The 25,683-nt window shown below is 36.6% G+C and overlaps 1 protein-coding gene across 2 annotated transcripts in view; it reads left to right on the plus strand.

Moving 5' to 3' along the window:
• The window catches only part of CCDC91 (coiled-coil domain containing 91), a 114,595-nt gene extending 94,364 nt beyond the window's left edge, over positions 1-20,231 (plus strand). For both annotated transcript variants that reach the window (XM_066549871.1, XM_066549872.1), the window contains exon 13: positions 19,027-20,231. In XM_066549871.1, the coding sequence (XP_066405968.1) occupies positions 19,027-19,146 (120 nt within the window). In that variant the 3' untranslated portion in view covers positions 19,147-20,231. The remainder of the gene's footprint in view (positions 1-19,026) is intronic.
• Positions 20,232-25,683: the final 5,452 nt, after the last annotated feature.

Consider the following 25,683-nt stretch of genomic DNA (forward strand, 5'->3'; position numbering starts at 1 on the left):
GTGACCATTAGCTGTATAGAGATAAAAAATAATTCTTGAAGTTGGTATACAAAGGAGAGAGTAAGTTACAAGAGGAAAAGTTAAAGAACTTCTCTAAATCACAAAGATTCACTTCATGAGGTGAGTAGCTAGCCAACAAGCAAATTTTAATTTTTCCTAATTACATTGACATTCATCTCCCCTCAGGAAAATCTTCTGCTTGTTTTCTGACAGCAAAGGGGAGGACATTAATCAGTCACCTTTTGTCTGCTAATTGTACACAGTTCTTGTTGGCTTTAAAGGACATATTTTGGTCTGTCAGGAAAAAACTACATGTTAGGGCCTGAGTAACACTGGAATGACAGATCTGTTTTTAATGCAGCCCCTGTTTCCCTGAAGGTCAGACACTTGCCATAAATGCACTCCCATCCTGATTTAAGGGTCGGATTCTGAGAGCAGAGATGTGACCATTATAACAAAACTCTCTGTACTACTGTGTGCTCCCATATGATTTCTGCAGCTGTGCCTCATAACCTTTAGAAGAAAACAGAACTAAACATTTCTCTGACAAATGTTTACCAAAATACTGCAGAATTGAGAATAGCCAGAGAGATACTTTTGGAGATACTTTTGTGTTTAATAGATAATTTTTTCTGATACTACAGAAAATAAGGGCCTATTTCAACCACAGTATTTATATTTAAGAATCACTGGCAAGCTGATATAAGCCATGTCTGTCTCACAGGGAAGCAAAAAAAATCCAACAAGTTTCTCTTTTGATTTTGCATAGAGGAATTACCCCTTTAGTTTGGTAATAATGCAGGTGCTTTTGGAAAACAGAATTCCAGACTCATCTCAGGGATGTGTGGGATGTGCCAGGACAGGCAGCTTGGCTCTTTGCCACATAACCAGAAGAACCAGAGTCATTTTTGCTCTTTTCTGAAAAAGACGTGGAATATTTGGAAAATGCTGTTTTACCCTGATAAAACACCTTTATAGAAGGTCAGCCTATTCCAGCCAAGAGCAAGTCATACCTTTCCCCACTTTCAGTGGGATTATTCTGCAGTGCAACAAGTATTTACCCCTTGAAAGGGGAACTGTGCATTTCATTCAGTGCACAGATGCGGTGTAGTCACAATGCTTTTGAAGGGAAGAAGAATAGTGATCCAGTTATATCCAAGACAGCAGGACATACCTGACACAATCTGACAGTAATTCAAATTAAAACTGCTGATTTCCTCCATGGTTATCCTTGTTTTTCAGGGTTATTTCTAATAGCATGCTGTGTTTTTGGAGTGTATTTTGTATGCTTGTTTTGTCTGAAGGAAACAAGTAAACCTTTGTTTCCACCTTTTGAGTAGGCTTCTAACTGATACTCTGACTTTTGGGGTTGGCTATGGTACAAAAAATCCTATTCCAGGTTTTTTTAAGTGGCATGTGCTATGTTTCATAATTAACTATATTCACACAGATCTGATTTATCATGAATTCACTTTTACAACTTCTTGGGGGGTTTTATGTTTGATTTTTTCATTTATCAGCAAAGCCTGTTTAAATCTATTGTGAAAGCACCTTTACCAATACAGATTGTGGAAGATGATCTATTTTACAATTTTTATCACCCCTGTTATCTATGTAGTTTTTTTTTTCCTTAAAATGTGAAATATTTTCTGTGCAATTTCCTCATTCTTTGATATTTTAAGAGAAGATTTTCTGGCGAAAACTAATGTCTTACATTTAATTCTGTAAGGTAAAGACTGAAAAAGAATGCATGAAGCTCAAGTTAGATTTATCCACCTTGTGGAGGAGAGGCTGCTGCAAATTCATTTGGGTTTTCAAATTGTCTGAGGAATTGTCTGTAATTCACTCTTGAAATCTGACCTCATGAGAAGATGTGTGCACTTCTACATAGTTACTCTGTTATTCATCCATCAGAACCGTCACAGAAAATGGTCAATTTTCTTAAGTTTTTCTTAAACAAACCTGACTGAAAGTTCTCCCTTTACATTTCAAGCGCTGCACTTGAAATAACATTTTAGTTCTTTACAATATTGGCATAAATGCCTTAGTTATCATATAGGTCATATAGTCATTATAAAGACCTTGTAATTTATAACCCTTTTTGTAGTAAGAATTAGATCAAACTAATGAGGAAGGTCAGTAGAAGAGAAATAAGATGTCTTTCTGGTGGCTGAAACTGGTTATGATTGTAAAGAAGGATTTGAAAACAATATTACTACCAGAAAACACCTTCAAACATCAGTTTAATTGGAAATAACTGTGGCTTATTGGCCCCTCTTATCAGACAGAAAAATACCCCATGTTTTTTCTTGCTATTGATTTTTAATTTCCTACATCCAAACGAGACTTTATCATTGTAGAAAAATCTCTATATGTAATTGGTGTTTCTGCCACTGAGGAAGTGTTAGGAGGCTGGACCCATTTTCATCTTACCCATACACCAATCTTCATGCTTACTGTCCTAACTGCAATCAAAGCAAATTTTTAAAATTAAAAAGTAGTTTAAACAGCAGTTTGGCTTTCTGTCCAACTAAGAATTGACATACACAGAGTTCAACTACTGGTTATCTATATTTTGTCTTTCCTGAAATTATTGAATTGGATGCTTTCTAGGCTTTCATTATATGGGTAACATCTGTATTTAGATGAGAAGTCCTTGAACCTTCTGTTGTTGACTGCACCTTTGCTTTCCTCTCTATGCTTCCATACATGATGGTAACTCTTTCTGTGATACATCTACTGGCAGTAACCATTGCAACTCCACAAAATCTCCTTTGAAAAATGAATCCTAATGTAGCTTTAAACCCAATAGCTCAGATTCTTCGGGTGCTAATCTCATTTGGATTAGAAATTAGTGCTTTTGCTTTACTTAAATTGCCTAATTTTTTTCAACTGTGCACATCCAGTATTCATTTTCTTTTAAGTAAATTTGCTAAATTATTTCTAATAAAGTAGATAGTTACACAACTGACATGATGATGAATGGAAATAAAATAGGAAACCCCTATACCTGCCTTTCAGAAAAGTACTCCATGTGAATGTGAAACTATTGCTTTGGAAGGCTTCTAAATTACCTACAAATGTCTTGAACAGAAAAGAGCTGTTCCCATATAGTACAACATTAACTTCAGTAACTGGACTGGTATTGTAGTTACTGCAGGTTATTACATCTAATATTCAGTTTTTTTTAAATTTATGGTTGACTTTATGGTTCCAGCAGGAGTGCTGATGTGATTCCTGTCGAGGACTGATGTGCTTGCATGCTTTAAATGTGTCTGCTGCAACCATTTTTGGCTCTGGCTTAGAACTATCATAAGGCTCTGCCCTCTTTCTAATTCCTTACTCCAGGGAGGCAGACAAACACACAAATCTGCTGCTTTCAGACCTGAATCATGGAATCACGGTGGTTTGTTTTGGAAGGGACCTGGAAGGTCATGTTGGGCGTCAACCCCCCCACCATGGGCAGGGACACCTCTCACTGGAGGACCCAGGGCACCATCCAACCCTGCCTTGAACACTTCCAGGCATGGAGCATCCACAAATTCTCTGGACAACCTGCTCCAGTGTCTCACCACCCTCTGATTAAAGAAATCCATTTGGTCTGCAAATAACAGTGCTGTTGGTTAGGCCATGAATTGACACCTGCTTGGTACCACTTTGTTATTCACATTGAGGGGCTGATTTTAAGGAGAAAGCTTGGCATTCACTCCATTTATTGGGTAGCAGGCTACAGTATGTTGTATCTTATATTATTCAAGTTAACACTGTATATTAGTGGTGGAACAAGTCCCTGTACCAATTCCTGGTGCACCCTCTCCTCTGTCTCCTTGGTAAATTGGCAGCTTCTTCAAATTCCCTACCCATGACAGGTAAATTATTGTTAATCCCTGGTTTGAGTCATGGGTACAGTCTGCTCTCTGAGTCAGATCCATTTCCAACCCAGATTCACATCAGGGATTGAGTGTCTTAGAGCAGTGTTTGTATTAGAAGCTCCATATATCCCTTGTAGATCCAAACTGCAATTTTTCTTGCATGTAGGAGACAGTTCCTATGCATCATGAGACATCACAGGAGCTGGGATTAGGATGGGCAGGGCTGACTGTTCCCTTCTTGGGCAAGAGATCCCAATCCCTCACCTGGAACAGGGGGCTGTATTTTACACTGCATCCCTTACTCCAGATCCATCTACATGGAGAGATTGCAGAAGGCTGGAGATTTGGGAGAGAGAGAGAGAGAAAGGGAAACCTAATAGCTGGAGCAACACACTCTCACCTTGACCCAGTGTTTAGGAAAAGAATGTGGGAATGTAAGAGATAACTTAAAGAGATGCTGGTAGGAGGTGTTCCAGTAACAGAGTTCTGATATTAGTATGTCATATCTCTGTGGATAGGAATGATCCCACCTGAGAAACTTATGTTACAAATTAGTGACTTCCATTTATTGGTCCATTCCTGTTAAGTCACTTGCAAAATCGTGCATCAAAACAAGGGAATTTAGTTTTGAACTCTTGTAGGTGAAGCTTATGCCCTAAGGCAGTTATTATCTGAACTTTGATATGTGTTACTGTTTTGCAAGTGTGCTTGATTTCAAGAGTCAAGCACAGCTTTCTTCTGAAGGTTTATTATTTGAAGACAAGTGCAAGTGAGAGAGGTTACAAAAATCAGTTTCTTTTATGTTATTAATCTCAAATGAGTGATTTTTTTGCCTTTTTTTTTATAATACTTGCTATATTTTAATGTGCCTTAGAACAAAATAGGGTGTCATTACCATTCTTGTTGCTGAATGTTTGGCTTGGCATTTGATGCAAGGCCTCAATTGCAGGCTGACGTGCCAACAGCTGAAGCTGAAAACAAGACTGCGGTGGGCAAACTCAAGATTTAATTTCAGAAAGAGTGTTTATATTTTCCCTGGGGCCCCATTAATGGGAGTCCAAACCCTAAACGTTACCACCAACACATTTTAACAGACCAGTTTCCCAGTTTTTAAAGTGTGGTGTCACCTTGAGTATTTTTCTTTCAACTTTTCCCCTTTCTTCTGACTTTTAAAGAAAAGCAATGAAGTTGTATCATTTTGGGCTGAATTCAGTGTTGTGTTTGGGGAACATAAATTTCTGCGTAAAGCAACAAGAATTCAAAAATATCTAGTCCTATCTTCTGTTTGTGCATCAGCTATTTTAATAACTCAGCTGCTGCAAGGTACCAGTGCAAAACTTTGTGTTACTGCAGAGCTCAGCCCCATCCCGTGTGTCCTAGGGGTCCCCACGGTGATGTCCTGAATCCACCTGATGTCAGGGCATCTGTGCCATGCCCAGGCTGAACTTGTGACCAACAGGTCAGTGCCAAGAGGACTCCAGTGATGGGGTCACTGAGAGTTCCTCAGCTCAGTTTCCTGCTCCTTCAGCTGGGCCTGTTTTGTGGCTTTAATAGGATTAAAGAAATATTAACATTGATGTTTTAGGAGCATTTTCACGCTGCTCCTTTACCCAGCTCAAAGAGCAGTATAAATCCAAAGGATTAAGCCTGGGATTTATGGGAAGTTGTAGTGTAAGATGAGTGTGGTGCACCTGGCTCTCCTTTTCTCCTCTGTGGATAAGGGTCCTGGAGCAGTCTGATGTATCTGCAGGGGATACAGAAGTGAGCCTGGCATTTCTTCCTCAACTTTTAGGTCTTTATAAGCTTTGAAATTATTGTTTCCAAATATTAAAAGGAAATTGTAGTCTCCTGTGGAGGAATGTAGTATTTCTATTGATTGATATTAAAAGGAAATTATAGTCTCCTGTGGAGGAATGCAGTATTTCTAATGATTGAGCCTATCAGGCATTTTTCTTCAGAGGACATTTTGGCATTTTTCTGCCATTTTTCAATAGCAAAACATAATGCATTCAAGTAAATGTTTATTTTCCTGGAAATTATAGTGCTCTGGTTTTAACAAATGGAAAGGGGGAAAAAATACAATTCTATGCCACTTAGTTTCATTGAAATACAAAGAAAATTGTTAAATAACCAAAATTATAATTTCCAAACTCTTTGAGTGATCATTTATGCTGATGAAAGCAATTTAGTTGAAACTACATCATAGCCTATTGTAGGTTTTCTGCAATTACTTCAGTGTAAAATTGCCAGAGTTTGAAATTCTTTACTTAAGTTAAAACTGTTTCATATATCCTTTTGTGCCACAGTGTATTAATCTACAAAGGCTGAGATTATGCCTGTACTCTTTAGTCAGGCGAGATTCCAGCTGAAACTGAAATCAAGTGGTGTTATTACTGAGAAAATATTGTGCTATCAAAGCCAAAAAGGGAAAAAAATAACAGGATGAATTATAATGTTCAGCAATGAGATGACTGGATGCTCCACTACTTCAAAGCTACTCTTGTGATTGAGATGTATTGTGTTTTTAATCCAATGTGTATCATCTTAATTACTGTAAGAGTAACTTTGGATTTGCTCTGCAAACACATAATTATTCATCTGGCTCTGTGGATACAGAGTATTCACAGGAATAAAGACTTGCAGTGTGCGCTGTGCTAATGTCACCCAGATCTATCTGTCAGTGGAGAGTGGTGTGGTTTTCTCATCATCAGGTGTTTGGGCACCACCTGAGGTCCAGGGAAAGGCAAGACCTGACATCCAGGATCCCTCTGTTCTGCAAGTATTTGATAAGAAGGCAGAGGAGGCTCCCAAATGCCTCTGTGGTCCATTAGGAAGGATTTGTGTGACAGGAGAAAGCGAGGCATCCTTACACACCTCTGGCCCCCTGCAAGTGAGGCTCTCCTGTGTTACTCCTGATCCATCCCTCAGTGTTAGAGTTTCATGGTGTACTTCTGGAAATGTGAGAATTGTAACCAGATCATCTGTTTGAAGATCGGTTGTTTTGTGTTCTGTATGACTTTCTCAAAATAGGTTTTGCTACTGAGTAGAGAAAAAACTTCAAAGTTCTTGATTAGGTGTGTGTGGGATTAACCATTTTTAGTGGAACTTGTGACTCTTGTCCAGGGGCATTTTCAAGAGATATTTTGATTAACCAAGAGTAGGTAATTTAAAGAAAAAAAAAAGAACAAGAACAACAAACCCCAGAAAAATCTAGGCATCCATGTGTGCAAATGAACATGAATACCCTTATCTTGCCATCCTAGTGAGGAAGTTAGGTCAGCTGAATTTTGAAGCTTAAACATTTAATATTCTATTGGACTGAGTAAGTGAATGTTTTGAGGAGAAGGAGGAGGACTTTGGGGACTTTTTTGTCATTCCTATGAAAATAAAACCTTAATTATTTGCTGTCTTTGTCTTTCAAATTCAGCCATATGCTTGTAACCGTATTTGTTTTTCACTGCCATTTCTTGATTCAGAATTTATGAGAATGTATAACTAGGTATTTTTGTAACATAACAGCAATTATATATTTGATCTTTCAGTTGGTGTAATTTTCTTACATTGCTTTGTACTAGATGGAAAGTTTAATCATTTCAATATGATCACTTGGATTAATTAAAGCTAAGAATATCATCTGCAGTTTTATTTTCTTAGTCATAGGTCAACTTCTTGGCTTTTTCCAAGTCCCTGCTGTACCATTCTTTTAGCACCAAGGGGATCCTAAAGAGTCATGAAAGTTAATGATGGCCGTGCTCAGCAAAGGCTTTTTGGCATGCACCTGCAAGGCTGTCACACTGCAAAAAGAGAAGAGGCAATTGTTCCACTCTGATTGATTTTATTATAAGTTCCCAGTGCAGAGGTCAGAAGTTGGATCACTGTCTCTTCCATCGCTAGATTTTTGTGATACCATTTTAATTACACTGGAATTCAATTATCAATTGATGAATTGAGGCCCAAAGAGACAAAGACAGAAGACAGAAGCCCCCTTTCTCCATTGTTTCCATGACATGCAGGGGCAGTTTTGTGGTCTCTGTGTTTGTGTTGCAATGATCCAGAAATCACAGTCATTTTAACAAGGTGCTCTGTAGAATTTCTCTGTCCATGTGTCAGGATAGGATAAGCCCAGAGTTCTTGCAGAACCACCACAAAGTCACATTACTTGGCAGATTGTCTTGGCTGTAGAGTTTTGAGGGCAAATTATTTTTTTCTCTTGTTCACTGCACAAGTAAAATGAGTAGATAACTTTGTGTATAAGGATGGTTTATTACGTTCTGAGCTGTGTTTTCCTACAGCTGAGGAATATTCATAGTTCAGGGTTTGTTTGGGGTTTTTGTGCTGCTTCTCATTTACACCCAAGTCCTTTTATGTGGAGATACTTGAAGTTCAATAGTTTTATCTGCTTACTCCTTTAGCTGGGGAATTATTTGAGACTTTTCGTAGTTGGTTATATGCAGGAAAATTCAGAGTATTTTTACCCCAAATTTTGCAGCTTCTTTGCTCTTTTTTTTTTTCAGGTATGTTTTTTGCTGAACTCAGATCTTTAAAAAGTAAATGGACAAGTTGGCCTTACCATATGTGTTTTGATGAATCTTTTCTATAATTATTTCCTGCAATTGAATTTCTACAGCAAAGCCAGTGGGATCAAAATTTGAGACTTAATTGAGTTGTCTATGAAGCTAGAGAAATGTGTAAAGAAATAAATTTTCTTACCTACAGCAATAGGAAGATTGGATAGATGAAGCAAAAGGATGTGGTTTCCTGTTTATTTTTTGCATTCAAATATTTACCTATGTGTTAGAAATTCAGCAAGATGCTTCAATGACTTATAGTTAATATGTATGTATGTTATTTTTCTGCTTTGGCTGCAGGCTACTGACTCATATAATTTGGTCAAGTATATTTTTCTCTCCCTTGCCCTTTCCCTCCACCCCAGCCTGCTAAGGAACAGCAGTTTCTTCTTTTTGTTTTGCCTTTTTTTTTTTTTTTTTTTACTAATGTGAAACATGATATTGCTGATGTGAAAAACTGCTGTTCTCTTTGTGGTTGTATGTGAAAGAGGTTTTACAGCAACTTCTGTGAGCCAGAGAGAAGTTTGATAAGAGGATCCATGTTTATCCCTGAAAGAATTTTCTATCAAGGTCATTGACATAGAAATCAAGAAAGTAAAAAGGATAAATAAGAGAAATCTGCAGCTGTCTATTCCAATGAGCACTTTGTTGGTCTTTCCTGATCAATGAGTAAAGTGAAAACTTAGGAGTTCTGTAGGAATGTACCAAAAGCATGCATGCTATAATAAAACAGGGCTTGAGGCCTTCTGAAAATGGAGTGTTGCTTTGTATTGTGACCTACAACAATTTTATGTTCTGGGTGTAATTTCTCAGCAAAGCCTTGCATCTGGAAAAGCAGCAGAACAGCCAGGCAGGTTCCCAAAGGAAACTGCTTTGGGCAATGCCCTCTATCCCTGCTCTTGAGGAGTCTCCACTGGCTGGCAGTTGCAGGAAGGATTTGGAGCAGCATGGAGCAGAAAACCTGCAGATTATCGTGTCCTGCTGTTTATTTCTCCCTCCTCCTTTGGAATCCTCCTGCCTGTGGTGTTGTAAGTGATGACGTGCTGAGAGCCTGGGTACTCAATCTGAGTGTGTTTTGAAACAAGGAGGTCTTGCCTTTGATGACAGTGTTGCAGCTGCAACTTTATGAGCTGTTTTGCCAGCAGCTGCCCTGAATTTTGCTGCAGTAGCTTGGCTTCAAACTCCAAACTGAGTTTTCCAGTAAAATGTTACTGTCAGTAAAAAACATTGTGTTCAATCTTCTCAATACTGAAGAAGTCCAGTAGTAAATGCGGGCTCAAAAATTTCTGTCTGAATAGTAGGACATTATTTTTTATTCCCTGAACCTTAATGTATAATTGCTTGTCCTAATGCATGTATATTGCCACAGATTTAATGCTAAATTTATCACAGATCTGCTTCAGGCTGTTTTTCCCCATTTCATTTCTTCATGTGAATCCATCATCTGTAACTTACAATGGTAATTTTAGAAAGATACCTGTATTTCATGTGATATCACCTTTGCCCATGACTTCTAGAATGTCCTGTTTCATCCTGTCACATCTTAAAGTTTCATTAAAATGAAAACCTGGCTGTTAAACCAAGTGTTCCTCAGAACCAAGAGGTGGGATTTTTCTCCTGCTGCTTCTATTTACCAAATTCCAGCATGTTGTTAGGGGACACTTTGCTTTAGAGCTTGTGGCAGATAGTGTCAAAATGTCACAGGAACCTTCAGATAACCATGATGCAACTGCAGTCTCCTTGATATCTAGGCAGATTAATTACAGTCTGACTCATTATGCTATTTTTAGCTTCAGCTTTCCATATAACAGTCTTTTCACCTCCCAGCCTAAAGGAGTGATTCTCTGCCATGTGTGTTATCAACCACCTGTTACCCTTCTTAGAGGCAAAGAAGTTGTGCTCCTGCTGAGCCTTCTGTTCATGAAGAGATGTTTAGAAAGCACCCATGGCAATGGAGTAGCAGTTATACAACTGTGGTTTCACAGTCATGCACATTATTAGGGTATTTTTTTCCCAATTTGTATGCACTGCAAACACTTGTGATGCAATGATTATTTCTATTTCACATACTTATTCACAGAAAATGCAAAATACATATTCACAGTAACAAAAATACTGTTCTTATTAATGCCTGTGTTTGCTGTTTGCTTTTCAGTTAGGCTTAATTAATCCAGTTCTGTAGATACCATCTGGGTACTGTAAGGCAATTCTGTGAGCATGACTCAACATGAGCCCATCAGATAACATTTTTTTATTTGGCTGGATAACAATAGCAATTTTTATGTGTAGGAAGATTGTTGCTGCTTTTAACCAAGAGCGGTTACTGTGGATTAATTTGGAACATGTTTGCATACTGACAAATGAAACAGATCTTTGATACCAGATCTATCACCCAGCCCTGCACTCAGGGCTTTTCAGGAAGCACAGTCTGATAGTCTTCAGGCATTTTCCTGGAAAGGTGGCAATTTGGGTTTATGAAGCTCCACAGAAGCCCTGTGTAATCTCTGCCAAGTCATTTGTAGCTGTATTAAAACAGGATGTGATAGTGCCCAAGACTGATTTGGTTACTCAAAACAGTTGGAGATTAGGAGAAAACTATTAAGGACTTCTACACTCTGTGAGCATTCAGGCTCTGACAAGCCTGGATAGAAATCAGTCCGAGTCACTTATAAATCTTTTATTTACATGCTGTTGTAAAGTTCTAGTTCTCTTTTTTCATATCAGAGCAAGTGATGTGATGAATTAGGCCACATTGTGGTTAGTCTTCTGCTCATGCCTGCCTTGTCAAGACTGAAATCCATTGTGTTTCAGAAGCTGTGTAGGCATTTACCAGGGCCAAATATTCACTATTAGTCAGTCAGAGATTTTGAAGACACTGTTTGCATGTGTTTCTGTATGTTTGCTTTAAGAATCTTGAACCCGTGACTTAAAACCACAACAATCAGATTGCTGGACCAATCAGCAATTATAGTAGCAATTATGGTAACTCCTTTTTTTAGTGTATGGCAATAGTCTATAAATAATTTTTAGAGAAGAAGAAACCCCATGTTTGTAACCTGTTAAGTAGGTAGGTCACTACAGAGATGTTTCATGTGCTAATGCACATAAATATTCATTATTATTTTTGTGGGCTTAGAAAATGCATATTTTTTCACCTTCTACAGAAGTCTGAGCAGATGCTGCAATGGTTTTTAGTTCTTTTTGCACTTGATCTAATTTCCCTGATTGAAAGCAAATTTCTTGTATTTATATGAAGAAAAGTTAGTATTTTCTTACATTCCTGGGTCCAGCTGGGAGACAGTGGAGATTCTGAGAGGTTTGACAGGCTGTTTTCCCACCACCTTCAGCAAACTAGGCAAATCTGTTTTAAAGATGTGTCCAACATATGGTATTATTTTAATGATCAAATTCCAAGTGTAAAATCCTTAAGGTTTACAAGTTGCAGCATTATTTATTTAAAGGGGGGAAAAAACCAAAACATTTTCACATGGCAATATAATTTATTAAACATCACTGTTTCCTAGAGGTTGTCTTGAACACTGATGACTTTCTAATGTGTAGAAGATACTGTATAAATTACAGCCATGAAGAACCTTGTTTTTATATACTTAGTAAGTGTTATCAATAGTAGAAATTCACAGGTGGACAGACAAAAATGTCCTGTCCTGGGATTAACTCTAAAATAAGCTCTGCTGCACATATGTACCATATGGATCTGTTTTCCTTCTCATCCATTATAGAAATGAGAGGAAGTAGTTCATTGTTTCCTCATCCAACTCTCAGATTTGCAGGTTCCTCAAGGTAATAATTTTTCTTTATGGTCTGTTTAATGTGCTAGGGAATTTTTTTAAAGCCTTCTGTTGAATCTGTGGGGAGAAGTTCATGTTAGTGCACCGAGAGAGAGTTCTGAACCCATAGTTCTACTAGAAAATATTAGCATGTGGCTGAATTTCTGAATTTCTACTCAGAATCGTGTCAGGCTCATTCACTGGAGCGGGTTAATTGTGGTGGGGAAAAAAACCCAAGCAAAACCTGTCCATATATCATAAAAATTGTACAAAGCAAAGCCCTTGTCTTTGAATTTTCCTCGAAGAGGAGCATGGACCAATCAAGCAGTGAAAAGACACTGATGAGTGTTTAATTACACTGCAAGGATCTGTTGGACTGTGTTTGTTGGCCAATATCCAGCACAGTGGAATCTTAGCACTAAGGTGCAGTAGTGCTTTTCACCATCAACTGGGCCAGCAGGAGCCTGCAAAAGTTAAGGTTTTGATCATACATGAAAAGCCATTATTTTTCCAAAAATACTTTGTCTCTAAAAATATTTAGAAAGTATCACATATTTAAAATGCAACGATTTATTCACTTAGAATTGAAGTTCAGACCATTGTTCAGAAAGACCATAACTGTAATTTATAGCTCAGACTGATGCCAAAATCAATTTAAAATAATTACCTATTGTTAGGTAATTATTGTTAGGTACAGATGTACAGGTAATTAGGAGAAACAGAAATACCTAAAGGCAAATTCAGTTGCAACATCAATGATTAGCTCTAAGCAAGAAGTTGTGTTACATCTGGATTCCCTGCTCCAGGAGCAACCCAGGGTATTTTTACCTGTTGTTGTTTTCAAGCAAGTCCCTGCACACAGGAAGAAGTGCCACTGACAACATTTTTTAGTAAAATATTTATATACATGAACAAATCAAGCATCACTATAATTTGTGCCTTATACTTAAGTAATGTATATTCCTGATCTCACTGATTTCAAAGAGAGTTAAATTTGTTTCTCTAGTCCTTAATAAGTAAATATAGAAGTATTTAGAAAAGCAATCTGTCATCATCAGCACTTTTTACTAGTGTTCTGCTCTCCATGGACACATCTAAGTGTTGATCAAACAGTGCTAAGTTAGAACCATAGAATAAAATGAAAAATTATTCCAGAGTCGTTTCAAGTAAAAATAGGAACTGTTAGTTTAGTCTTATATTAATTTTCTTCCACAAAGATATTTAACTAAATTATAAAAAAACATAGTCTGAAGTATGCCTGTCATCATTCTTCAATTTCTATTTTCTTTTTTTTAGAGAGAAAATTTTTAATTAGTAAATTTATATAATACAAAACCATACAGAATAATAGCAAATGGAAATCAGTTTGTTTGCAAACAGCAAAGAGACAAAGCTTTAGTATATTTATCAGCAGTAAAAATACCTAGAGAAATTAAGACTAAATTAACTAAGGTAAACTACTTTACTGATTATTAAAACAAAGCTTCAATTGTTTTACCTCTGATGTCAAAATGTCCCCTTTCTATTGAACATTCATCAGAGAGGGGACAGAAAATATATAAGAATGCTTATACTGTAAGTCCTTTGGAAAATATGAAATTATGCCAGACTGTTGTCTATGAATAATTACCCGTGGCTAATAAATATTTAACTTCAAAGAAATACCTTGGTGATGAATCCTCTTCAAGAGCCAACCAGCAGCTACTTGTAAACACTAAATAAATGAAAATCCTTATTATCAGTCCCTTAAATCCACCTTCAGAACCTATTCTCTTCACACATCCATATCCATGTTTTCAAGTCTCCAAAACATTCATTTTGCATTTGAATTTTTCCATCTTTGCATGAACAATATTTTCTTTGAGTAACAAGGATATTTTTGAGGATTTTAAGTCCCCCACTGCCCCTTCCTCCTGTATGGATGAACATAAGTGTAAATATCACTACTGGAATAGTTTATTTATTAACTTCTTTGCATTTTTCCTGGAAAAATAACAGGACTCAAAAACTTATTTTTGATTTTATTATCTTAGGGAAATTGCTCTGCTTCATTACAATATAATGGCATAACTTTTTATTTATTTTGTGTGTGGTCAACTACAAAAACACCAGTAATAAAAGTACAATTAAAAATTTTCTTCTTCAACATCTTTCCTCTTTTTTTTTAATGTTTGGTCATGGTATTTGTTGAATTTCATGATAAAAAGAAGATTGCAGTTTTTACTCATGTTAGTATCACAGAGCCAGTGTAGTGAGCTGCTGCTACTGAATACATTAATCCTCTAATTTTCATTTGAAGTATAGGTAAATTTTTCAATGTGTGTTTGAATAAATTCCTACAGCTGAAAATATATTTGATATTGGGAAGTTGTGTTATCTGAGAGATAATTTTGAAAAATACACTTTTTTAAACAGTCATATTTATACAGACAGGAAAACTGAAGAGCCATATTTAACGTTAATTTGGTTTTCTTCACTTTTCTGGGTGAACTTCAGGCCATAGTGAGATTAATAATAAAATCTACCTTTACTGTGGTGAGATCAGGATTTCATCTCATATCTTTCAGTGTTCAATCTAAAGTTATATTTTCCATGTGCTATTTTGTTCATTACTAGAAAGGGAGAGTATTATTCTGACATACAGGAATTATTTATAGAGTTCTGACTGGGTTTCTCCTCTAGTAATTTGAAGCATTTAAAAAAGTTGGTGAGTATTTAATAGAGGAAGCTAAGTATGAAAAACAAACCTATTTGCAAGTAGGGGAAGGGATGAAGGATGTGCATGCTCAGTTGTTTGTGTAAGAAACTAATTTCTACTTTAGGCATTACACATGTAGACTTTTTTCCTGTTTCACAGAGAATTTGAAAGGTAAGGTAAATTTAAGAAAATTTAGAGCTAAGAATGGTGGTTAACCGTGGTTTGCTTTGAGCTATGGGTGGCTGAAGTGATGCAGGGGAACTTCGAGGGATGGGTTGACTTAAAGTGAAATAGAGCAGGCTGGGGTAGAAGCGTTCTCCTGGTGGTAACACAGTACCTTTTCTTTCTTCTTTTTTTTTTTTTTTTCCATTTCCCAAGTCCAATTCTTGCATCTGCTCAGGAGTTCTGCTGGGGTTTGTGCCTTCAGGTCATGCATGGCCCTAAGGTACAGAATCCTGGCTGGCCTGTGGATGTGACTGAGGTGAGACCCACATCTGAGGGTGTCCCATCCAGGCACCTTTGGCCAGAAGCAGTGTGGAAATGCACTTAGATCTGAAAAGTGGACTGAAGCTTTAAAGAGAGGGGAACAAACAGTACTGAGTGTGTTGGATGGTCCTGAAAGACTCTGGCCATTTTTGGTAAATGAAACATCTGAAGGATAGTGGGAATGTGAGGAGTGGAATTCAAGAAGGGTTTTTTTCCAAATCTCATACATCCACTTTCTCAGCAGGATCCATACTAGTGCCTAGAGAGACAACTTCTGGCTCTTAAGGAAAAAAAATCTGTACAGAATTAAAATATACTGTTGGGTAACTTAAAATGATGAAGTTCTGGAACATTAAAGCTTTGAGCAAATTAAAGCTCCATCAACTAGACAGAGTCTAAATAATTTGAGAACTTTGAACTAATAGATTTCATAGAGTGAGAGAGAAATATTGACTAGCAATGACAACAGTGACAGTATGGTATAGGAAAATGCCCTTTCTTGGCAGATTTGAACCAACTTGATGCATAGAATCAGAACAGTTGGGTTGGTTTGGTTGTGTGAATGCTCCAGCCCAAATATGTTATTTATACCAATTACATTTGCATAAAAGTCACATTTGAATTTGCCAGATGTCCGTCTATGTTTGTTTAAATCATGAGGTCATTCCATGAAAGGAGCAGAAGCTAAAAATACCGAGAGAAGACTGTTTGGAAAAGTGAGATTTAAACTATCTTATAAATTTTCCCATTTTGTGGTATGTTATGCAAGCAGGAGCACAGCAATGTGGAGGTACTCTTCGAGAAAGCTGTGTCCATTGCTAACAGTTCATTCAACAATATATTATATAACAAAGCTTCATTGTTTCTATTTCCCAGCCAAGCCAATTTTCCCATGAACAAGCATGTTCTCCTTCTGAACAGATTCAAATGTACCATTTTCAAAGACAGAATCATTACTTCTCTTTTTGTGTTACGTGAAGATCCCATGTCTTTCTGGGTTGTTTTGTCTTTACTGTAGCATTGAAGATTTTTATATGCTCTGCTCAAGGCAATGCATATTCATAAACTGAGCAAACAAGGGGGAACTAAATTCTCAAGATTTATGTTATTGCATTTACATAAATGTTTAACAAGCAATAAACTTTTCTTATGCACAAATGGAAACTGCCAACTAACCACTTGAGTTCAACAAAGGCTCCTCAAATGTGTACTTAATTCATTTGAGACTTTTAAAATCTTGCTCAAGCCTGAGGAAATTCTGGTTTGTTCATGCTGCAGCCAATCACTACACACATTAAACATTTACTTTAGTACTTGGTGAAATAAATTTAATCCTATACATTTTGAGATTGCAGGTAAAAAAATTGAACAGCAGCATATCAGAACACACATCTGGTGAGCTACTCTGGTCCCTTTAAAGCAGAATTTGCAAGGAAAGGCTGCATGAAAAGAAAATGGAGAGTTTGGTCAAAGCTCAAGAAAGAATTGTCTAGGAGTATAATGATATAACATGCAATAAAAGGAAACCACCAAAATTCAGTTTCATGCTGAGCTTCTCCAATTGATATACCTGCCAGAAGCAAGAGAATCTGATGACATCATGTGAGAATTATATTAATTGGAGAAAGAGGTATCTCATGTTCTTTCTTAACATGTGACAGATGATATTATGTGAACTGTGCTGTATCTGTCCATTCATTCCCCAAAGAAATTTGGATCACAAGCAGAAATAAAAATCTGCAAGCTTTCCCAAGCAAAATGTTTTGGTCCAGAAGATACAAAGGAGGCAAGACACTTTTCAAATCAGAGAAAATGCACCAGCACATCAGAGTGAGGGTTTTTTGTTCCATTGCTCCACACTCTTACAGATACAGCTTCTTTAGAGATTAGTTTGCTGTTTCTTCTATTTTCTTGTCAGTAGCAGCTGTTAGTTGAATAGATGAAGAACAGACTTTTTTTACATTTATTTGAACTAGATCTGCTTTAAAATCTGTTGTAAATCAGTGGGCCAGGTTCTTATCAGGCTGTGTATGGAGCCCTCATGCCTGCTTTTGCAGAGAGATGCAGAATTTTGAACAGCAGAAGTAGAAACACAGGCAGACTGGGTGGGATGGGGCTCTGAGCAACCGATTCCAGTGGGAGGTGCCCCTGCCCATGACAGGGGGTTGGAACTGGATGATCTTTAAGGTCCTTTCCAACCCAAACCATCCTGTGATTCTATGCTTCTATTACTTAAGGGGAGAGTTTTATGATTGTGTGGTGTTTAGAAAATACGTGTGTTTTCTGCTGGTGACTGGATTTGATACATTCATCTCTGTTGAAAGAAATTGCCAAAATATTCTAACTACCCAGTTTTGCATAAATTAGAGGAACTTGTGGAGCAGAAAAGCAAAGGGTCATAAAAATGTTTCCCTTTGTGTATTAAATCACAGCGCTGCAACTTTTTCCTGAGTGCATTTTCAAAGTGAAGTGGGAAGCTGTCACTATCCTTGCCTTGCATTGATGTGTTGATGTTTTTTAAAAAAGGCTATCTGCTGTAAAACGAAATGGGCATTCGAGTGACTGTTAGAGCAATTAACAGGACTGCTGATTGATAAACAGATCAGTTTTAGTTGAAAGCTGTAATTAAAGCTGTGAGTCCAAAATATATGAGTCAGGATACATTTTTTGAAAAACTTTCCATTTTCCATTGCATATGAACCTGTGCAAAATAATCTGGCAGAAGTGCTGACTTCTTCAAAATTCCATTACTTCCTTTCCCTTGAGGGGCATAATTTTTATGCCACGTTAGCCTTGCACCACTACTTTTCAGTCTCACCCTGTGTTGTCATTATATGGGTATTTAGTTGAATTTGGGCCGATTAAAGGATCGTCAGATTGAAAACCTCCCTCAGTTGTGATAATATTTGTTAGATGTCTGAACTTCAACATTCAAACGGAAGGAATTTTGCAGTGCATTTTATTTATTAATTAATCTTTAAAAAATTCAAATGCTTTTCAGTAAACCATATTTTTGTCATTTATGTGATAAACTCCGCCAAATCTTGCTATGGTGTTCTTAACTTTTTTGGTGGGGAAGATTGTCTATACAGAAAGGGTATATTTTTATATATATGTAGTTCACATTGTTTGACATTAGGGGATAAAATGTAGGAACAAGCAAAGTAAATAGCAAATATGTTGAAGTTTTCCTCTGGGAACTACTTTCATATGCTGCCATTTAAATTACAAGTAGGCTTTGAAATTTTGAATGTGCAGTCATATGTAGTGATCACTTTAAACCCAAAGCAGTGTTTCTATAAAAGCAACAGCTGTAATTTCCATGGGGATTTACCTAGTATGGCAGTTAGACTGTTTAGCATTCTCAAATAGATTGTGTAGAATTTGACAGCTTTAAAGTTACTTTTAGCCTTGTGTACATTTTATTTTGGAGAAAATCAAATACTCCACTGAAAAGTTGTTATTAAATTATGCACATTGAAATTACTTAGGTTCTTTAGTTGTTGAATTTTTGTTGTTTAATATGGTTGGTTTTTTGCTGACAAACCCTAGCACTTGCTTCCAGGTTTTCTTAAAGTTGATTGATCTTATTATTTTTTCTTTTATTTCAACAGCTTGATGAAGTTGTCCGTCAGAGAAATCTGCATAGTTTGGAACTTTTCCTTTCATGTGCACAGAAACAGTTAAATGTTTTATTAAAGGAAGAGCCAACCCCAGCAGAAAACAGAGACTAACATTCTCAGTGCTGATGATACAGTGTGATTTGTGAAGCTGCAAATCTTCATCTAGCAAATGATGAATATATTCCAATCTTTTTGGATTGTATCGTTGAGTCAAGATTGATCTGAAATTCTTGATAGAAATGTTTGTGGATCATGTTCTTCTATTTATTTATTTATTTTACTACTATTATCAGATAGCAAATATGAGAGGGAAAAAAATCCTTGGAATGAAAATTGGTTTATTTAGGATTTGTTTTATTTAGCTTTGCTTTCATTACATTTTCTAGTAGCCCATGTCAAAATTTTCTGTGTTATGTCTGAAATTTTAACATTTCCCTGTTATGTCTGTTTTAAATTTGGCACCATGTGTTAATGTGATTCACCATTATTTTTGATATTTTAAAAAATGGAGACAAACATTTAGTTGGTTATAGGTACAAATCCATCTCTATTTCCAAAATATCTACCCAAGTCCATTGCCTCAGGTGAACCTGAGTAGCTTATTATTTCTTACTGCTTTTGATGTAGAACAGAAGAATCAATACTGAAACATAAGAGTGTTGTCAGGCATTTTTTAAGTCATTTATAAACAAATCCACCTCTAGGAACAGAAAAATTTAAAAACTAAACAGTACATCTGTTTAGCGTAGCATAAAAAATTGCCATGACCAATGTATAGTATGTATTTTATTTCTGTTTTACAGAGCTAGTTCAATTCCAAAAGTCATTTTCTCATGAAATTACGATTAATGTGACTGACCTCAGTTTCAGGAAGAAGATGTATGTAATTATGTGGAGACTGATGCTGCACTGCCTCAGTGGAATTTCTGACAGAACAAGGAGTGCAGCCTGCTGACCTCACATGCCCTTTCTAAGTGCATCGCAGGAAGTAGAAAAATTCCCCACTGACATTACTGGACTTTGGATCACTCATAGGTCTTTCTAGTCCTGCTGACAATAGATGGAATGGAATTTCTGTGCCTACACTCTATTGATTGTAGAACTGGGGCCTTAGCTGTAAAAGAGCTCTGAATGAAATAGAGGAAAATAAATGTTCATGCTTAGGTACATAAATAAACTAAGAACGATCTCTCTTACGCTGAGCTTATGGATATTTTTGAAGTGTGGTTCTTCTTATTTGGAGGTGTTTTGGGGTTTTTTGTTAAGCTGATTTTTTTCATCAGCACCATTCACAAATTGCTTTCTTACAATAATAAGGAACACCAAATGGTTGCACGTGTATTGACAATATGAAATATGTACTGCAGAGAGTTAAGGTTTTTATTTAAGTCTTTTTCTGTGTTTCATTTTTGTAATCAAACCCAAAGGTTTTGTCTTTTGTATACACAAGGGTTCACTGAAGAAGTAACCAGTGCTGGTTTTACTAGATGATGACCTTACCGTGCAAACGGATTAAAATCCAGTCTTCTATTTGATACTTGATTGACTGATCAGTTTGCACTTTTTCTGGCTGACAGGAAAATCCTGTAGTTAACAAGTTAACAAGTTACCTACTCATTTTCTGTTCCTAAACCAGTGAAATTTTTGTTTCTGTAACTGCACCAAAGATGACATAGATGTCCCCATGGGATTTTTTGAATGTTGAGGTACTGTAAAAGGAAATTGATTGACCAGTGCTTTCTCCCAATGTGTGTTTATTTGTGGGAATGTGGTATGAGCAGATTCCTAAATGAACTTAATGTTTTTGTTCTAGGCCTGTACAGGAAAAAGTATTCCTTTTTTACTAAACACATCCAAGTGTTCCCCTTCAAAGCCATGTTTATCAGCCTTTTCCTAATTAGGAGAGATTTGTATTCTGACTTGCTACACTTTGTAAAAGCACTTTTTTGAAGAAGCTTATGATTGGAGTCAGTAAGATTTCACTGGCAACTGTGGTGCATCTTTCCCATTAGATCATGTGTTATTTAATTTCAGCTCTTGAATGTGTTATTTAATTTCAGCTCTTGAATATTGTGATGGTCACACAGAACTGTATGTATTTTTTCCTTACCTCTGACAGTTTTAGTCCTTTTATTTTCCTCTCTATCCTGCAAGCTAAGTTACAGACTAGACCACAGATGTGCAAGACCAGATTGGGAGCTGAAATTACATTCAAAACTCCAAGTCTCAGAGAGCAAATATACAGCAAAACCAGACCTATTCAGTAGGTGAGCTTTGCAGCATACAATAACTTCCACCTTCTCCATACCTCATCCAAAGCTTTAAAACTTAGGGATATTTTTCATTATTTCTGTCTAACCATAAGAGAGTGCAGTTTGTGGAAATATGGGAGAAGGGAATCAGAATCACAGAATTGCCTGGATTGGAAGAGGTCTTAAAGATCTTCGAGTTCCAACCCCCTGCCATAGGCAGGGACACCTTCCATTATCACAGGTTGCTCCAAGCCCTGTCCAACCTGGCCTTGGACACTTTCAGGGGTGGGGCAGCCACAGCTTCTCTGAGCAACCTGTGCCAGGTCATCACCACCCTCACAGAAAGTAATTCTTTCCTAATATCCAATGTGAACATGCTTTCTTTCAGTTTAAAGCCAGGAGCAAGTTTGCAAAATCCAATCTTTTTCTTTTTTTTTTTTTTTAATTCTTTCTTTATCCTACATACAGACTGGAGAATGACATGAAAGAGAAAATACCATGTTGTATGTCTGTAGGGTAGAACTTCATCTGCCTCTGAGGCCTGGTTGGCTGTAGTATTAAATATTGGCAAGACTGTACTGTGAGGAACAAGAAACCCTGGAATGAATCCTCAGAACCAAAATGCAAGAACTAGAACATCAACAAACCTCAAATAATAAACATTTTATCTTTATGGTCATATACTTGATATTAGAAATAAACAATAAATCTTGTTATATAAAGACGTGTTGGACAGCGTGTATTAGAAGTGACTTAAAAAGCAGGGCAACAGTAGATCTAGTGTTTAGAATGCTGTCTTTCCTTGAGGTTAGTCAGGGTCACTCTCTATTTTAACACTTTTACTCCATAGTGTAGAACTGAGCAGTTCTAGACTTTGTGATTTGTGTGATTTGTAGCCAGTAGTTTACACAGAGTTAATACTGAACATTGTGGCATCATACAGTCCAACGCATTTGTGTTATATTTCTGTGGATTTCTGTTGTCTCCTTCTCTGCTTCCACTGCAGGATTCTAGATTGGCTCTGAGACCATGTGTGTGAAAGTCATGCACAAAAGTGAATAATGGGCAATGTTTTTGTATACTGTCAATACAGGAATATTTGAATTTTTGCCTTGCTGTAAGAATCTCATTGACAAATTACCCTTGAATTCCTTGAAGCATTGAATTCCTTCACTTCCATCATTAGGTGGCAGAACAAAGAAGAAGCAGTAATCATTCCAGAGGCTGAGGTCACTTTAGTATTTTGAATTTTTTATGCATCTTTACATTGGCTTCTTACCAGAAGTGTGTCATGTCCTGCCAGCTCAGTAAATGGTGAGGTTAATTCCCAACTGTCTGGAATCATCCATGCAGACATGACCTTAGAGAGCCTAATTCCTTTTCACACCAAAACTCCCTTACAACACTCAAGACCCTGCTCTTCCTCTATTTCCTGTGCCCACGCTTGAGCTTACAGATTTTTCTCTACTCCTTTGATGAAGGGAATATGAGTAAGATTTGGTCTTATTTCCTGGAAGGACTTAGCCACCAATATAAATTGTTTATCAGGGAGACTCATAGAATTTATGCTCACTTTTAGATCACATACAGTGTCCTTGCAGTTATCAAATGGGCTTAGTTTAGGTACTGGAAACTCCATTGCAGGAGTGACATAATGTGTGGATGAGATTGTCTTAATTTTTTTTTTTTATGTGGACATCCTGAATGCTGTATAGAAAGATTTTATAACATCTGTGTCATTCGCATGCTTTTTTCATCAATGGTCCATAAATGTGCCAAAGAAACGCTGGAAAACACTTTTTACATGGGCACAATTCATGCCTTGCATTCAATTTAATGTTCTTGTGGGAATTGACAAAAAAAAAGTTTTCTTTTCTGTGCTCTGTCCAAGAATATTGTTCTTTTGAGGCTTCAAGAAGATTCATCTGCTACCATTGTTTTCATTGTTTATTAATTTTAAAGCCTACATAAAGCTAATAGTCCTGCTTCTGAATTAGAGTCATATTTGAACAGCAGAACATCACAGGAAAACCACCCAAGTTGCACTATCAAGTTTTGTGTTTGCTGAGTTGCTCAGGTTTTGTATTTGGTTCACCATTCATGATATATCATTCTTGTGATAATAATTATAATTATGGTTATTATCCTATGATAGTAGCAATAATAGCAACAATGTTTTTCTGTAGTAGATGTGGTATTGATGTTTTATCCATGTCTTAAATGCTGTGTAATTGTAACCATTTTAATATGCATCAAAGATTCACACTAGCTTATATTGCCTGTAATTCCTCACATTTCAGACTTACACAACCAGCATTTTTAGATGTTTTCCATTATCTGGAATGAATAATACAATGCACAAACTATTACTGAATACACTCAAAATATTCTTTTTTTTTCAGATGACAATTTTGAACAGTGCAGCAGTGAACACTAGTAAAACAATGAGATGTTTATAAATACACATATCCTAAAAATATTATTGCCAAAAAATTGCTAGAAATTGATCTCTTTTTTTTTCAGATTTGATAATGAATCTGTAGTAATAGGTATAGAACACTGTCAGAAGTCAAATCATTGGTATTTGGTCTCTTTCTTCATGTTAAAATATTTTGTCTTCTCTCAAAAGCCAAAGCAGATGGCATTCTTTTTTCAGCAGTGGCCCATTGATGTTCATCAAATGCCTCTCTGCATTTAAAAAGAAACTTGTTCTAACTGGCCCCCTCTGCACAATGCTGGCTCTTTAATCCAGGGAGAAACAGAACTGTTTTTGATGAATGAACTTTGAAAGATATTCCAGTTCTTGTGCTACTACCAAATTAGGGCACTGGTTAAGTGTTCACGTCGATGTTGCTGCATAAATTTTCCAGAAGATGGCTGGTCATAGTGATATATGGTCAGTCTCTATTTTTGCAGCAATAATTTTAAATATTCCATTACTTGAACATCCCAGTCTTTTATTATGATCATAGATTACATATTTAGAGCATGATTGGGAAGCACTGGCTCCCAGGAAGTCAGCAGGAATTCTGCTGGTGGTTATTTACAGCTCAAATGTCTTCCACATTTCTTGCAATTGTGACCTTGATGAATATAATGCATACAGTTCTGTCTTTGTATGGTTCTGGTAATATACCAAGAAATTAAGAGCAGATTTTGTGATCAGTTCTTTGAAGAAAATGTCAACACTTTTTCTGTTGATGGTGTTGGCTGGAGATGTTGGTGAGGGAAAAACTTGTGTGTCATTATTACTACACTACTGGTCATAAAATAATATGACATGAGAATTTGTACTTCAAAATTACATCCAAAACCTCAAAATAAAATGAAAATAATTTAAATTAAATTAAATCAATTTTAAAAATGGTAGTTTATTCTTTTTAAAACTTGGAAGCATTGCAAGGTTGGCACTGAAATACATTAGTCTGACAAATGTTAATGATTTCCTGAGCATCCTGAGCAGAATGTTTTAGGAGCTTCTATGGAGCTGAATCAGGATGATGAACATCTTCTTGCTTGATTGCCACACTAGTATTAAAAACAAAGTTGTATACACAATAGAGAAGTCTTTATGTGTCTGCCAAATAAAATGGAAGAGGATCCAGATGTTGTGTCATAAGATAATGTATCATCTAATAATCTTCTTGGGAATCAGAAATACGTTTGCTTCTCAGATTAAATAATATTTCACTTGCACAGATTGGAAATTCCTGTAAGCTCCAGACAGCAAGTGCAGAAGGTACTGATGGTGTCACAGGAATGACAAGACTACTCAGAAGAATAGGAATTATCACAAGCAGGGTGAGCATCAAGTTTCACTCAATCTGGCCATATCAATAGGTAATATAAATGTCATAGTCACAATGTGTGTGCACATTTTCAACACGATTTTTCTTCAACAAATTTTTCGAAGAACAGGTGAGTTGAAGGCAGGGATGACACAGTCATTCTCCGCAACATTTAAGAAATATTCAAAAGGATGATTGATTGATTGATTGATTGTATGTTGGGACCAAATGTTGATATTTATTTTGAATTATACGCATCCAGAATTTCATGCTGGTTTTTACAGAGGAATCATGTAACTCAGTTGTCTGTAGCACTTATATGTTTTGATCAAATTTTTCCTCTTGGTTAAACTGCTAAGTGGATTAAAGTCTTTTATGTCCCTCATATACTCTTGGTATTATGCAAAATTTATTCACGACCATCTCCAGGACACAGCTTAGAAATTTCAGTTAATAACTTTAAAAAAGCTTTTCTGTCTTATAGCAAGAGTTGATCCACACTTTGTAGACTTCCTGTTGTTGAGCTCCATGAGAAGCATTTTTCCTTTAAAGAAGGCAGAACTGGAGTGCCAACTGGTTTGGTTTTATTAATCAAGAAAGCCTGTTGG

Source organism: Molothrus aeneus, chromosome 5, assembly GCF_037042795.1.
Source record: "Molothrus aeneus isolate 106 chromosome 5, BPBGC_Maene_1.0, whole genome shotgun sequence".
Taxonomy (NCBI): Eukaryota; Metazoa; Chordata; class Aves; order Passeriformes; family Icteridae; genus Molothrus; species Molothrus aeneus.